Source organism: Anopheles maculipalpis, chromosome 2RL (genome assembly GCF_943734695.1).
Source record: "Anopheles maculipalpis chromosome 2RL, idAnoMacuDA_375_x, whole genome shotgun sequence".
Taxonomy (NCBI): domain Eukaryota; kingdom Metazoa; phylum Arthropoda; class Insecta; order Diptera; family Culicidae; genus Anopheles; species Anopheles maculipalpis.
Window position 1 is genome coordinate 47,154,534 of NC_064871.1, and position 16,793 is coordinate 47,171,326.

A 16,793-nucleotide genomic window follows, 5' to 3' on the forward strand; every position below is an offset into this window, starting at 1 on the left:
TGCATAGCGTGACAGCATCGTGTGTACGTGTGTGTGTGTATGGGGGGTTGATGATGCACTTGAGCGAAAGAAAGGCTGTACTTTCATACTTTTTGTGGGTAATTTAATTTCTACCATCGTTTGCTTCTTCACACCGTCAGTACCAAATGCTTCGTTCTTAAGGCGTCGAACCGTGATCATCATCTAGCCTCGAAAGCCACTCGACTGTAGGGTGTGTGGCCGAATAAGTGTGTGTGTGTGTGTATGTGAAGTAGAAGGGTAAACCACAGAATGCATTTGTACACCCACCAAACACACGTTGATGAGGCGAAGGCGTTCATTTCAGTGCATTGCCGGCTATATTGTGATGATGTGAGAAAATTGAAAGAAAGATCATCCACACCCTCCTTCCACCCGCTCGGCATCGCAATCCGTCACCGTCCACACGCCGTAAAGGGTTTGGATTTATGACTTCCAGGCGATAGTTTCATCGACCATTCTACATCGATGATTCAACGTCAAAATCGCGTAGGGTTTGTCCGCTTCCGGTAGATTGAACCGTTCGGTTCCCACGAACGATGAAGGATCGACCTCGAAAACTCTTGTACTCTTGGCGCCTTGCATTCACACTGCTGCCACCTTTGCTTGCTCAAACTCGGGGCTTATATTAAGAAGAAAGAAAAAGCTACAACGTTTCGACAAACCGTGCAGCACGGGAACTCCTTAATAGAGTGTCACCAGGGTGGAAAACGCTCCGAAGAAATGGTATGAGACAAATAACATGGGCATCGGATCGCACAAACCACTACAGCATTAAACCCCGTTGGCCTTGAAATTGTTCCTTAAGGGCGAACTGCTAACGGGCTGGATGGGGAGACTGCCCACTTGCACTGCTACATTGCACAAGACGAGTCAAATATTTACACTTTAATGCAATCCACCAGGGAACAATGACGTAGAGAGCTTTGCCGGTCAGCATTGAACCTTAATCCCTGCTAGGAAGGTTGATTTTGGTCCTTCCAGAGCAAATCATCCTTCTGCAACCTCTTACGGCTAGCCCGGCGGGGATTAGCGCAGAGCAGACGTTCATAGTTGCACAGCTCGATTGCGATGAAAAGCTTCAATGGGAGGAAATATCTCCCTTAGGGACATTTAGCGGTTGGTTAATGACGTTGGATTAAAGATATGTGTAAATTGCCCCAAACAAATACTGTTTCTAATAATTCAATCAGTATTTCTAGCGCCTGGGAAGTTCATTCTTAGGACATATTCTTAGTTGTAATATTTGAAGTGTTTATTTCTCATTGTTTATAGTAGTCTAATGTGTATCCTGCTGGCGAAAGTTACAAAAACAAACCAATACTCAATACAATGAACCGTCCTTCTCTGCCTTGTCCAGGACAGCAGAAGCACGGCTGAGGTAGAGCAAACGATTAAGCGAAGCAAGTGACCAGGAATTGTTCTAATTGGAATTGATTGTCCTTGAGTGGAGTTTCCATATCCGGTGAGCTTCAGTAAGGTATTTTTGTTTTGGTTTTTTGGCTTTCGAGACCATGCGGGGGAAATGGAGAAAAATGGGATAACGAGAGCCATGTGTAAAGTGGGAGAGCCATGTAATGAATATTCATGACCTACCTCAAAGATTCCCATCCCACTGCTGAGATGATTTCAGTCAAGGTCTTCTGGCGATGGTATTTGTGAAGAAGTATGTTCTAGGAATGTTTCGGCCTCTAATTGAGGCTTACTGGTCGTAATAAATGAATTCCTTTACTACGGTTGTTGCACCTGGTCTCTGGGGGTTTTTGTTTATATTTTTGTGTGATTATACGAACCAGAGGGTAAGCTTCCCAAGGATTAGCTTCCTGCCCTTGAAACACCAAAATAGATTGTCCTTGTCGGTAGGTTTACGGGGGAAAAATTTAGTTTTATGTCATTCATAAAATAATTTTACTATCGCCTTATAATTTGACGAGTTGTAAAACAAATGTTGTTAGCAATTAGCCATGGAAAAAATCTCTTTCCTCAAGATTTGAAATTCAACACTACTATTAGCCATTCACCGGCTCGGTTTTGTAGGTGACAGCGGCGCCGATCTTCACACGGTATGACTGGGGTTCAAATCGCATCCGAACCGTCCTCTCGTAGTGAGGAATGACTATCCAACTACGCGGTAACGGCAAGTCTAGTAAATCATTCGCCATCGAATGACCTAGAAGGGCGTTGAGCTAACCAAGCCAAAAAGAAGAAGAATTAGCCATTCAACCGGGTAATCCCTAGGAAAAACATAAGATCATTACGGGGAAAAGATTCGGACGGGATCGGAACCGTAATGGCCGTGTGAAGACCAGCACCGCTGTTGCCTCTACCAGTGGAACTCTCCCGAGCCCCCCCCCCCCTCCCCCCCTCCGTTATCAAAAACCATGTAAAGTTAAGTTACTTTGTTTAATTTCGTAACCGTCGCTTTAGGTCACTAACCGCTGGTTTGTTTCCTAGCATTATTGGAAGCGTAAATTTGGTCATGTTTATAAAATGTCCTGCTATCCAAAAAAATATTTTTATAATTTCGATAGAACGTCCTATTGGCCGTATTGCTGAGATCTTAAAAATATTTGCTCATAAAATCTGAAAACAGTAATGTAATTTAATTTCAAATGTAATTTTAAATATAAAGCTACATCCTACATCCTGCTGTATTTTCCTCACCAACAATTAACTCTCTTCTAATAGGAAGGGCAATTTATATTATATGCCTTAGTTAATTGGAATTATGATCCGGTTTCCATCTACTATCAGCGCACCACAACTTTGATGATTGACCAGGCGATTGCAGTTTTGCTATAATATACTTAAAATTGGGCTAAAGAGGCCCTTCAGTTGTACGGGATTCATCTCATGCAAGTTTGTGTGAAAAATCACGGTAGATTGTGACCATTATGCGTAGGACATAAAAATTTTATTTAAATAAATCATTATTAAAATGAAGAAATTTATTTCAAATTATTGTTAAGTGCCGCAAAATCTAGCTGTATGTATGAGACTAATTCATAAAAACATTTCACTAACTTATTTCATCATTTAAACGAGACAATTCATACTGTAATTGAAATAATTCTATAGTGAGTCATATTTTTTTAATATAAATGGCTCAATATTCGGAAAAAAAAATATTTAAACATGATTTGAGTAGAAATTTGATTGAAAAACTTTATTAAAACTAGTTACTGATAAGATAATAAGATTTTTTGGATTTTATTAACCAATAATTTTAATATTTTCATTATGTCCAACTCAGCCATGTTCACAAACGACTGTGGAGCTTGCATGTGAGTTTGCTGCATGCAACTTGAGGGTTTATATTACTCTTTAGCCCTTACATGGAAAGCCATTCGCTAATGTAAACACGGTGTTTTCGGAATGGTCTAACGAGATTTAAATAATTTCTTGGCTAAAGAGTAATAAAGGCCCTCAAGTTGTACGGGATTCATCTCATGCAAGCTTGTGTGAGGAAGCACGGTAGATTGTGACCATTGTGCGTAGGACATAAAAATATTATTTAAAAAAATCATTATTAAAGTGAGGAAGGTTATTTGAAATTACTGTTAAGTGTCGCAAAAGATAGCTTATGTATAAGACTTATTCATAAAAACATTTCACTAACTTATTTCATCATTTAAACGAGACAGTTCATACTGTAATTGAAATAATTCTATAGTGAGTCATATTCTTTAATTTAAATGGCTCAATATACGGAAAAAAATAATATTTAAACATGATTTGAGTAGAAAGTTGATTGTATTACTTAAAATTTATTAAAACTATTTAAAATAAGATTTTTTTAGATTTTATAAACCAATAGTTTTAATATTTTCAATATGTCTTACTTAGCCATGTTCACAAAGTACTGTGGAGCTTGCATGTGAGTTTGCTGCGTGCAACGTGAGGGCCTTTATTACTCTTTAGCCAATTTCTTCATTGTATGCATCGTCCATATTAGGTGGATCATTTACAGATCGAATTTTCCGATTTAGTTGAAGTAGAAGTAGCATAGTTTTAGGGTTCCATGGAGTGACAAAAAATCATGTAATGTAATGTAAATTGGACGACATGGCCAGGTCTCCAATCAGTTTCCAGGAAACTCGGTCTAGGGCTGCAGTCCTCCATCCACGGCTGCATCCGATCTCCGACAGGTTAGACTCCACTTGATCCAGCCAACGGGGGCTTGCTGTCCTCTACGCCTCTTACCGAACGGATCACTGACGAGCACTTTCTTGGTGGGGCATGAGTCCGGCATCCTCATCACGTGCCCCAGCCAACGTATCCTTCCGGCTTTGACTACCGTCAGGATATCAGCTCAGCTCAGCTAGCTCGTGGTTCATTCTCCTTCGCCACACGCCATGCTCGCACACACCGCCAAAGATAGTCCTTAGCACCCGCCGTTCGAAAATGGCGAGTGCATATGCGTTCGCCGTCAGCATAGTCCAAGACTAGTATCTGAATCGCAGGAGTTTGTGGAGTCCGTAGTAGGAACGATTCTTCTGAACAATGCGCCTTCGGATTTCGCTGCTTCCTTTGCTGTCCGAAGTTACGATCGTACCAAGGTAGCAGAACTCCTCTACCACCTCGAGATCGTCGCCGTCAACTGATACTCTGCTTCCGAGTCGGGCTCTGTCACGGTCAGAGCCTTCAACAAGCAGGTGTCTTGTCTTCGTCATGTTGATGCTGAATCCAATTCTATTGGCCTCGCGTTTCAGTCGGGTGTATGCCTCGCACACCGCCGCAGCTGTCAGATGATGTCGATGTCATCCGCGAAGCCAAGGAAATGGAGAGATCGGGTGAAAATCGTGCCCCGGATGTCGAAGCTCGCGCTTGCGCCCGCGCTGCAGTAAAATTAAAAATTGAAACGAATATTTATATCTTCTTATACAAAACCTGCTACAAACTCCAAAGATATGAAACCTCAATAGAAATGCATCTACAGCTTCATTATGCTGCTGCACCAAACATTGCTGAAAAACAAAACTTCTTAAAAAAAAAACTGTCACGGAGCTCTTTACGCTGAAGACGGAAATAATTTTCTGTGTCGTTCTTCTTAGCCTTTTTTTAACTCTGCCTTTTTTAAGCTGCACACCGAATGCATCGTGAATTGATAAGTCGAAGGTACACATCGTGATGACTAAAAAAAAAAAAATTACAATTTGCTTTTGTAAGCAGCCATACTGTGACATACTTTCTAAAGCAGCGTATTATTATTTAAAAAAATTCGTTTATACAATACACTTTTCACTTATCATTCCCTTCACGTGCTGGCTGGTACTGGTAGGTTACTAGAATATATGAACGCTTCCATGTGGAGTGCATTTTCCAGCATAGTTTTGCGAAATCAACGCAACTCATCATAAACGTGAGCAGGACAATAGAATCCGGCCCGGCAGCCGAAACATACATGTTTGCAGGATTTTGCGCACAACCACCAGCATCACCACCGTCACCACCATCAGCAACTGACCCACGCGTTGTAAAACAAGAACTACAGCGAGCAAACAATAGTGGCGTGAAAGAGTGACACAAAAAAAAGATGCTGGCAAGATCTTGGCCTAGCTGTGCTACCAGCAGCGAAGATGGCATTGAAGTAAAACTGTGCCCGTGAAGACTGAAAAGCCATTGTGCCTGTGCACTGAACCTATAAACGCCATTAATTTAATGCCTACATGTACCTATGCGTGTGTGTGTGTATGCGCAAACGTGCCGGAAGAGTTGGAGTGGTGCAAAAGTCTCGAGCAACAACGCAGGAGCAGGAAGCGAACCATTATGAGATGTTTGCAAGATCGCCCATTACGCGATGGGATGATGGTAGGTGTGGTAGGCAAAACAAAAGCGAAGAACAAGACACACACACACACACATACTGGCCTAGCAAGCAGCAGTTGTATATGGGCGGAAAGTGTTTGACGTGTGGGTAAATGGTGATAATTGTAATTGCTGCACTTTTGCACTTTGCAAATTTGATTTATCGTCCTCGGGCGGCAGAATTGATTAATCACTTCACATCACTCTCGTCTCGTCCTCTTGGGCAGGGTAAGATGTGACTAGAGAGAGGCCTCAACAAACCATCCTGTCCATCGGGCCCATGAAGCAAGCAAGCATGAGCACGTGCCAGTGACATCGGAGTTGAATGGGTATTTAAGAACCATGCTTAAGTACTCGTTTGAACGCCACGAGATACTGGTTGCTTGCATTAACCTGTATTATCGTTTTTCTTGCGGTAACCTTAGCACTTTAAGCTACATTTCTTGTCATTGCGACCGATCCGGTGGGAAGGGATTTTGCTTTCAATTTTCTATACTACATATGCTTCTTGGGGTGCATACACATAAGGAATATTTTAACTGAACAATAGCAGCACCAGCGAAAACACAATGTGAAAACTATATTCTGCAAACGGAGGGAAACATTCCATTGTGGTAGCTGACTGAGCATGGATTAATTTACCTGAAAGCACTATTATGAACGCAGTGGAAATATGTAGTTGAAACTACAGATGACTAAAAAGTCATCACTTTCACTGTAATGTTAGTTTTACTGCTATACACCAGGTAAAGTTAGAGCAGTTAGAATAATGTTTAAATTTTATCCGACGAGCTTTTACGTTCCTAACATTCAGACACTGAATTTTGAAGTCTATGCTTCAAATACTTAAGTTGAAAAATAAAACTGTAGTGTTAAGCAAATTATTGGTCTGGGATAAACCTTAAGAGAACATGATTACCAGATGAATTAATCGATCAATCCGAGTTAAAGAAGATCAGAATTTGCTGGAACAGTACATAGGTGATCGTATCTATACAAGTCTCGTAGGCTCGTAGTCTCACTCAGAAGTTCTTTGGTTGATAGATTGTTAGAGAGGCGAACGTGATTCTAGACGTAATTCTGGTATTTACGGCGACGTGCTTTGGACTAGAGGCTCTTTTAGTAAACACGGTCCAATGTTCGGTAAGGTCCCATTCATTACAAGGTTTTTTTTGGCAGATGAGGTCTCATAGATCGCCCGCTTCGTTCGTGGTTAAACCAGCCACCGAGCAGAATTAAGCTGGTGTTATTCGTGAGGAAGCAGATAAATCACTGTAGGTTAGGGTATTGAAGAAGTATGTGAACTAATTTTATTGGAACTTGTGAATATCTCTAGTTCATGAGAATTGTAGATACTAAAGGTTTGTCTTGTTGCCTCATTACAAGTACGAGGGCTGATAATAAAGTAAGGTCTCTAACGCTGCAACTTCGCCGAATCACGCGCTAGGCGAAATCTGGCAACATCGCCGTGTTCCTTGGTTCCCCAACTACCACTTTGCTGCTGGGTGAGGCTTCCTTGCTGGGTGAGGCACACAGCCAATGTTACCCTTAACCTGCTCAAGAAATTTGGCTGGGACATCATCGATCACCCTCCCTATAGTCCAGACGTGGCCCCAACGACTACCACATGTTCCTCGCCCTGAAAAAACATCTCGGAGGGAAGAAGTTTGAAAGTGACGCGGAGGTTCAGAAAGAGGTCAACACCTGGCTGCGCGAGGCGGACGGAGAGTGGTATTCTGCCGGCATAGACAAGTTCATCGTGCGGATGCGCAAGGTGTTGGAAAAAATTGCGATTATGTAGAAAAGTAGCCAAGACCTTGGCCTTTCCAACGGTGTATCGCTTTTTGTAAATATATGTCATTTTCTATGAAAAAAAAATGGAGACCTTACTTTATTGTCAACCCTCGTAAGTGGTATAATCTAATACAAAACTATTGCAGGTATTTCTTAAATATTATGGAACACTATTGCGATTATGGCATATGATAATGGATAAGTTAAAACTATTGCTTCAATTTCTCTATATAAAAGACTCGAAAAATCGAATAAAGCGATTCTGATGAAGTTTGTTGGGTGATAGTATTGTCGTGTCATCGATGTCTAGTTGGCAGGTGGCTCGGTGTGTCGGCATGGCAATCGGTGAGGATATGGCGAACGGTGATGTCAACACCACAGAAGCTGCAGAGTGGAGGACTAGATTTTTCTAGGAGGTAGGAGTGTGTATGGCGAGTATGACCTATACGAAGGCGAGAAAGGACTCATTGGATGTGGCTGGATTCGGTATCTTCCCATGAAGAGGTGTTGTGCTTGATAGGACGGAGTTTGTTGCTGAGGTCTATGTTGTGCCATGTGGAGTTCCAGTGTTGGGAGATGATGGTGTTGGTGAAGCGGATGACATCACGGCGTGAAAGGGTGTTGTATGGTTCGTCAGGACGGAGCCAACCATCGTTGGCAAGTTGGTAGGCTTTCTCGTTTTCGTTGATTCCGGAATGACCCGGAATCCAACAGAAAACAGATTGTCGGGGACGCAGGTATAAAGTCTAGGAGCTGGATGTGGGGGTCTTTGGAGGTGCCGTGTTCCAAGGCAGCCAGAACACTAACACTTTCGGTGAAGATGACGTTCGGTCGGTCAGTCTGTAGTTCTTCGTCGGCGGCTAGTTGAATTGCTATTGCTTCGGCGGAGAAGATGGAAGCGCAGTTATCATTGGTGGAGTGAATCCCACAGTCGGTTGAGTCCAGATGAACAGAGCCGTCTGTAAAGATATGATGAAAATGTTTGTATTTATTCTGTGATTGCCGGCCTTTGATAATAAACAATGTTATATTTTTGATCGGTATGATATTGTAAAAAATGGTTTCCAAGGCCCTTATTTTTCATTATACAACCACAAAGTTCCATCAAGTACCGCGTGCTCCTTAAGAAGCCTCATAGCTTTATCGAGTTCCGAGGACCTGCATAGTTCCATTCAGTTCTAAGCTTTTTTTTAAGAAGCGTCAAAGTTCAACCTTAGTTCGATTTTTCTTAAAGCAATTTACTAGCAGCTAGAGAGCTTGATTTTTATGTTTCTGGCTATTTGGGGATATTTTCCTACTTTTCATAAAAATATTCTAATCCAAGATCAGCACTTGTAGCTTTGATATATCATAAGATTAATCATAAACTTAAGAAAACTTAACACAATGCTGATGACATACAATTGGCCAATGATTCAGGCTCGAAAGTAATGTCTTTGCATATTCCTGATTCTTGAGACCTACATAAAGGGCAGCAGGCAGTAACTTAAAGCTCAACTTAAGTTGCCTATATTTTGTTTCAAGTTTGCCGAATTTGAAACAGGGTTTAACCTCTTAAAACTTAAAGTAACTAACTCCAAGCGAACTTGCCACTTAAGTCGTTCATATGTAACGGAGAAAGTTATGCTAAAAGTTCTTCATCGGTAATTATGAATAACTTGTTAGATATGTGTAAAGTACCAAGGGCGATGTAAAGTACTGCCAGGAGATGTTGCGTTAATGGTAATAATGGAAAGAGGAAAGAGGTTTGTTTCGCGAAGGAAACGCGAAGGAGTTCTGTGCTGCAATTTAAGATGTTTGAACCTGTGTCCTATAGGGAATGGATTCTGCAGCGCACGACGTTACGTCTTTTAGTTGTAACAAAGTTTTTTGTTTGGACAATTCTATGTTAAAATATCTTGCTGTTGGCAACATTTCCACGCATTATGTCACCGACAAGGTTTACTAGCGAGTTGGATTGTTGATAGGCTTTCGCTTTCGGCTTGTGTGGGCCCCTTGGCTTGTAAATGACATTTTATGATGCTTCGGGCCATCGCATCTCAATGCGGTGAGATGTGTTTTGCTGGCAGCCATATTCCCGCCATACGCATTAAATAGTTCAGTTACATTCAGTGCATAACGCGATGCGCTAAGGTTAATGACGCAACGCGGCCTACCCCGTTGTTGCATCCTTTGCGTTAATGAGATCGGCCGCTTTCTCGCTCTGTCGCACACACACACACACACACACATATTCAAATACAGTCATGCACTTCCTTACCGATGGAAAAGCGCAAACAAATACATGCGGGCAAATGTATAACCCGCACCCTCGTATACCCAACCCGAATAAAAGGGACGCCACACTGGGACGTTCTTCGCGCGCGCAAGAGTTGCGGTTGCACTTGACATGCCGGCTGCTGGAGACTGCCTCCATCCCTAGCAACGCGTAATCTACCATCCCATAAGAACCGCAAGACGAAACTGCATTTCGATTTCAAAGCACCGCCAAGTGCTGCGCTGTGCACTGTTCGTGCCCGTGCAGTGTATGACCCCGTGACATTTGTGGCCCGCGGATGGCGGCATCCAGGTCAACCGGTACTTCCACGCGCCGAGTGATGGAAGGAAGACTCGGTCTTTCTCACTCACGCTGCGACTCTGTCTGCCCTGCTGTGCATACGTCCACCAGGGGGAATACAGGAATTATGTGTTGTGCAGGTACGGCTAGCGTTACGAAGCAAATTATTTGAGTCCGCTGTCGAACCGGAGTTTGCATTCGCAAGGTAAAGGTCAAAAGTCAGGTGGCGGTCTTTGAGGTTTTATCTGGTTTGGGTAGGATGCAGTAGAGATCAGCTGTTCTCCAATTTCACGAACCCCACCACTGCACTGCATGGTTTGCTGGCGGGGGTTTGCGAGAGCCTTCTGTTATCTATTTTTGGAGTACTGATGCATTTTGATGCGGAAAAATGGTGAAGAGGTAGATAAAGCGCTGGCAAAAAAAAAAACAAGAAATAACGAAACACATCGCTCGGATATCGCAGATAAGCTGTGGTAGGGCTTTGAGCATGGACTACATTATACGAGTCTTGATTGACATTTTGCAATTACTTTCATTCCATGTTATCAATGGATAGGGTTTCTTTTTAAAGGTTCCATAGCTGAGCGGAAAACATGAAATTATCATTAGCTGTTAATTAAATTGCAATCTGCTTTACTATATGAGCTTGTACATTGAATATAAATCAAGAATCGCAGCACAGACTCGCTTTATTTGATATTTAGCTGTGCTTGTAGTTGTTTTGAAATATTTTAAACCGCTGGCACTCTTAGGAACAGAGCTTTCGTTTGCAAACTTTAGGTTACTCAACACAGCTCGAGTCGCTGGCTTTTGATTGGTTCGGCAGCAATAACGCAACGGCCAAAACAATCTAATCAAACTTTCGCCGGAAATATGCTGTTTGTTTTGTACTCGGTCGGCAAGACAACAATCCTCATTGTGTACCGCGTGTCTAACATCGTACTGCTTACACCTTTCATTTTCTCTATCTCTCGCTCTCATTGCAGCATGGATGCTCGGTTGGTTGATGTGCAAAACCGTACCATACATACAAGGCGTTTCCGTGGCAGCATCCGTCTACAGCTTGATAGCCGTGTCGCTGGACCGGTAAGTAGTCGCGTTTTTTTTTTAAGTAGAAAAACATACCGTACCGACTACGGGTGGGGGATTGCACCAGGTGGAACCGCAAAACATTATGCAACGGCTCGTTCCAGTTGGGATTTTTGCAAAAAAAAAAAACAAAAAAACCTCAGGACCGGTTGCACAGTGAACTACCAGGCTGCTCCATCGAGTGGATTGCTAGAACCTTATTATCAACCGTCGGGATATTGGGTGGGGAAGACACACGCATACATCTACGTACACATACACACACAGGTGCAGATAAGCTTGTCAACATCGGTGTGAACAAACTCTACCACAGTGGGGCTCGTATGCAAGTAAAGTTTCGAAATTGATCCCGGAGTGGCAGACGAGAGTTTCAGGATTCAATCTCTCGAGGACTGGGGCGAGCCACTGCTGGGTGCCATCACGGGCGAGGCCGTAAGAAGAAGTCCTGCCCGGAATCTATCGGGCAAATTAACGCCGCTCGGGCGTGCCGAGATGAATGCTAATTTGGACGTATCTCATCGGTACGCTTCGCTGGCATACGCTCGCTTCGGTTCGGTTCCATCCTGAGAAGGCTTGTGTGGCTGCTACTCTGCGTGCGTGAAGGTACTGTGCCTTTGGTCTGACAGACAGATAAATAGTTCCCAGTGGAACAATCGCTTCACATCTTCGGCAGCCGAATGTGTGTGTGTGTGGAAAAAGCAGCTGCATAGTAATCTGTTGCATATGCTGCGCTGCGCTGGATGTAATGTGATGAGGGCGAGCAGGTGTGTGCGTGGCATGAGTTGGTGAGGAAAAGTGGCCATCAATGCAATGGCATAATACCATTGTGGTGCCACCAGTCAGGCGTACGCCAACAATCCTCGACAGGAGCCTTATACATATTCAATTCGGTATCAGTTCCGGGGCACGGAATGGATGGTCCTGGCACGCGTAGTAGAATATGCTATCAACAATAGTAGACGCAGGTTCTATTGAATTTAGGCACATTACCGATGCACTCACCACTCTGGATGGATGATTGCCAGTCGGTAGGGTAGGTATATCCCATGATTGAATGAGTTCCAAACGAACGGGAGCGGTGTGCAATGGGAAAGCAATGTTTATGAACATACAGTTAATCTACTTTCCTATCCATATTTCCATCCTATTGAAGGTGCTCTGCTGGCAGAGCGGTGCGAGCCCGGCAGGGTTGAAATTGTGTCTGTGCATACATTATTTGAAGCGTTTTTTTTTTAACAGTGACTTTCAACCTTTGCAGAGACAGCTTTCTGCCTGAAATGTTTAAAGTTGACATATGACAGAATTGTTTCAATTTGTGGGATTTAATCGGATTTTGCTGTGCATGAGAGTTACTTTTTTTTGAGAGCATATCTGCTTAACACGTTCACGACCAAGATTATTATCCTTTGCCTTTTCTCTCACAAAGAATGGGCGAGATTTGAATCTTAAATTTCACACCAGATGTGCAGATTTATATCTGCAACTTTACTATTATTTGAGAAACATGGATGCAATTCTTTTGTAGAATTCTATATTTTATCTTGATGACTGTCGCCTAAATGAAAGCAAATTTTTCCAAGTTTTAGCAATACTAAGGACTTTCGCATCAAATTAATTGATATATTCCTTAAAACATAAAAAAGCTGTTACCTGGGATCTTCTGCTGCTTCTTGAACGATCTCACGCCAGCCATCGAAGATTAATTTGGCATCTAGTAGTCGGATAGCCAGTCCTCACTACGGGGGAATGGTCCGGAAATGATTAGAACCCCGGTTCTGCCATGCCAGCCCAGCGCCGCTGTCGCCACGATCGGATCGGAAAGGAAATTAAAATTTAGATAAAAAAGCTCAATTATAAACTATCAATTTTTCTTTCTTGACTTTACATGTGGTCTTAACATGCCATGTCTGGCATGTCTTGTCTTAAATTATCTGTAGCTGAACAGTCAGCCTTCTGAGAACACCACACAACAGATGAGGTCTCTAGATCAACGGGGCTTCCTTTGCGAATTTGTTGCAGAGTGAAGGTTTGTCACTTATTCTCCTTCAACTTGGACTTAGACAAAGGAGTCTTTTCGATTACAAGAACTCCTAACAGGTAGATGAGGCCTCTGCTATTATGCACTCTCTTGGCAGATGAAGCTTAGACAACGAGGTTCCAATGAATGTTCCTTTTAGGTTCCTTGGATGGTAAGTCTAAGGACCCATTTAAGGCAAATCTTCCAAAACGAAAAGGTCTTTTTGTCAAAAATTCACTAGAAACGCTAGAACGTTACAAAAACGCACAAGATTTGGGCTGTTAAAAAAAGAACCTTCAACACAACCCAAACATCCTACCTTTAATTGAAATGTGTCATTTTAATCAATTTACCAAACAGCCAAACTCTGGACTGCCTGTCAGGTTAGAGATCAAACAACCGCCAACCAGTTGAACCACCTATCTTCCGTTCGCTTTTGTAATGCACTAAATTATACTTTATTTGTGTAATTATGATGCAAGCGGTCCTAACGGTTAGCTGTTCAACGATGCATAAAATGTAGTTGGTCCCTGTGATTGAGGGAGCGAAGAGGGACGCACCATATTGTCCAACTTACAATCGACTTTAGTAATCGATTATACAGTTGATTAAATTTCCCATTAAACTGTGTGGTGGCGAAGTTGATGGTAATGATGATGTGATTTGATACCGTTTACCGACTAGCCGACCGACTACGCTCACAGGTGTGGCTGCACTGCTTTTCCACGAAAGATTTGAGGTAAGTGGAGGAATTCTTAGAAAAACTCATTTGCTATTTGATTTTGATAGAATTATTTTAATCACTCGCGCTCTCTCTCTCTCTCTCACACACACACAGGCTGGCATGCGGGATGTGGACATGGTGCTAGAAAAAAATCCTATCAGCTCATGCCTTCATGCTGGGAAACATGAAACAACCGAACGATTGCATTACTTTCCACTTAATCGTTTAATCGACACGCGCTCGCGCCCTATCGCAGCCGGCCACGCAAATGCTATCAATTTATTATTTACAAGCTAATTAGTGTAATCCCGTGCGCAGCTCATTGCACGCGAGCGAAAACCGGTGCCTTCGAAAGCGGCGACAACGGCAAAAACGTGTTTGCCTCTGCTGCACCGGAATTCAATCAGCGCCAATCAATTTCAGCGCTATATTGCAAAATGTCTCTAATTCCTTGCATCGTTGAACTTCGACAGCTTCGGCAATCGTGTCGAACGGCGGGCACTCCGACGATGCTCGTAACGGTTCAACTTCGATGCATCGGTTGCAGCGGCACTGCGCGATATTAAGTCAATTACGGGATTTTAATCGATCAGTTCCCAAATTGGCCATCGGGTATGGTCGGTCGGCTGGTTTTTCGGTCGTGCAGGCGAATTGCACTCGTATGCGCGGAATCGTTTTCGGGAGGGTGTAAAATTGAATTTTTTTTTTGCGCTGTTATTATGGGCCTACATATGTTGTCTGCATCCGGCACAAATATTTGTACCGTTGAGCACGATGTGCAGAAGTTAACTGTATTTTAATTTTACAAGCAATCAATTTTGTGGATGCCTGCCTGTGGCAATTTAAATTTATAGATGAATTATTCGAGCTATTATAAATATAAAAACAATGCAATGAGTTACTGCAAATATAAAACGCGAATAAAAAGTAATAAAAAAAGCACAACAAAGTAATAAAAGTAGTTTTTTAATGTCAAACGATAGGCAATTGTCGATTACGGTTCTCTAACAGACAAATACTCTAACAAACCTTATCGAGTAAATTGGCATTAAAGCGTTGAGCAAAATTTTCGTATTTTTCTGCATATAACATCTCCATTTCTATGTTGTTGTTGATGATGCTGATGATGATGTATAGGGAACGAAATTAATGGATAAGAAAAGGCAACTGCTGCCCATTTAGTTTTGTTTTTTTTTTGTATTGTTTAGGAAAATAATAAATATTCGTGCCATGGGCGGTACAGGCGACAGTGGCACTGGACTTCACACTACAGGACCGGGGTTCAAATCCCATCCGAACCGTTTACCATTAGTGTTAGGCTTCGCTTAAAATGTATACGTAAAGGTTTGAAAGAAAAAGGCCTAATTGAGCCACAAACATCGATTTTATTGACTATCTCCTCATCTAAAGTGGTGGTAAATGAGGCGAAGAAGGGACCGTTTGTGCGCGTTTTCTCTTGCCTTTGGCGAACCTGGCGATGTGGTACCATCAAAAGCGTCTCATATGTATGATGGAGTCTTCCGTTGACTCTGCTCTGACGTATCTGGGATCGCAATCGGTCGTTGAGTCATTGGCTGCGTGATAGAAACCATGAACTCTGAGGTCGTTAAGCCAAGTAGAAGAAATATTCATGTTTGCTTGCTTTTTTTTTAAAGTTTTTCATGAAAAATTCTACCTCAAAACCTTTTCGAATCACCATTTTAAGCTGGCTTGGCATGGTCATGAAAATTGATTTTATAAGAAAAACGATTCAACTCATTGAAAAATGTGCTGTAACCCTCCATTTATCCAGTTTTTTTTCCGTTAATTCATAGATGCTTCGAGTCTCTGAGACTATTTGATCCTGTTAACCATCTTTTCCATAGCGCCAAACTGACCAAGAATGGACTGGACTGTCAAAAAGGATAGCCTATTTGATAATCATTCTGCCGATTATATTGGATGTTTGGAAATGAATTCATGTTTACTTGGAAAATTGTTATAAACTCTTAGGAGCAAATAAAAAAATGTTAGCGAATTTGTCAAATAACTCCAGGACAGTTAGATTGTGATCTAGGTAAGGTCTATTAAAGAATAAGAATTAGAAAGGAACATATTTTCTTGGTATGATTACATGGACATTGAATGTTATTTATTTATTTGAAGTAATTCTGAACGCAACGCTAAGGCTGCTTCGCGAAAAGCTTTTTAGACAGGAGATAACTTTTCGTACAATATAATCTTCGAAGACAAAGTCTCTTGATAGCTCCATAGGACGACGAACACTACGTGTTCACTTCTTGGATAAAGCTCTTTGGGTGACCACTATTACTATGTGGAAAAGGATCTTTTGGTAGACGAGATCTCTGCGGCGAAAAGACCTCTGACAATATCCTACCCGTCACATTCTTCTTTGTCTTGGTTAAACGACCGGTAAGGTCTTCTTCTTCTTGGCCTTCTCAAGATTGAGCACGTCTCATCGACATGGTCAGGTCTCCAATCAGTTTCCAGGAAACTCGATCTAGGGCGGCAGTCCTCCATCCACGGCTGCATCCGATCTCCGACAGGTTAGACTCCACTTGATCCAGCTAACGAGCTTGCTGTGCTCCTCTACGCCTCATGCCGCATGGGTCGTTGATGAGCACCTTTTTCGTGGGGCCTAAGTTCGGCATCCTTCTCCTTCGTCACACGCCCTGCTGTTCGAAAATGGCGAGTGCATTGGTGTTTTCCGTCAGCATAGTCCAAGACTTCTACCCGTACAGGACTACCGGACGTATCAAAGTGCGGTAAATCGTGCATTTCGTGTG

General features: G+C 42.4%; 3 protein-coding genes across 3 annotated transcripts in view; 2 read left to right on the top strand and 1 right to left on the bottom strand.

Moving 5' to 3' along the window:
* Positions 1 to 16,793, bottom strand: part of LOC126559183 (uncharacterized) — a 456,771-nt gene that overhangs the window by 360,400 nt on the left and 79,578 nt on the right. The gene's annotated exons all lie outside the window — the stretch shown is intronic.
* The window catches only part of LOC126559512 (NADH dehydrogenase [ubiquinone] 1 alpha subcomplex subunit 7-like), a 387,608-nt gene that overhangs the window by 271,041 nt on the left and 99,774 nt on the right, over positions 1 to 16,793 (top strand). The gene's annotated exons all lie outside the window — the stretch shown is intronic.
* Positions 1 to 16,793, top strand: part of LOC126559761 (neuropeptide SIFamide receptor-like) — a 124,746-nt gene that overhangs the window by 52,611 nt on the left and 55,342 nt on the right. Inside the window, exon 3 of the mRNA XM_050215935.1 lies at positions 11,164 to 11,263. Coding sequence (XP_050071892.1) covers positions 11,164 to 11,263 — 100 coding nt within the window. The remainder of the gene's footprint in view (positions 1 to 11,163; positions 11,264 to 16,793) is intronic.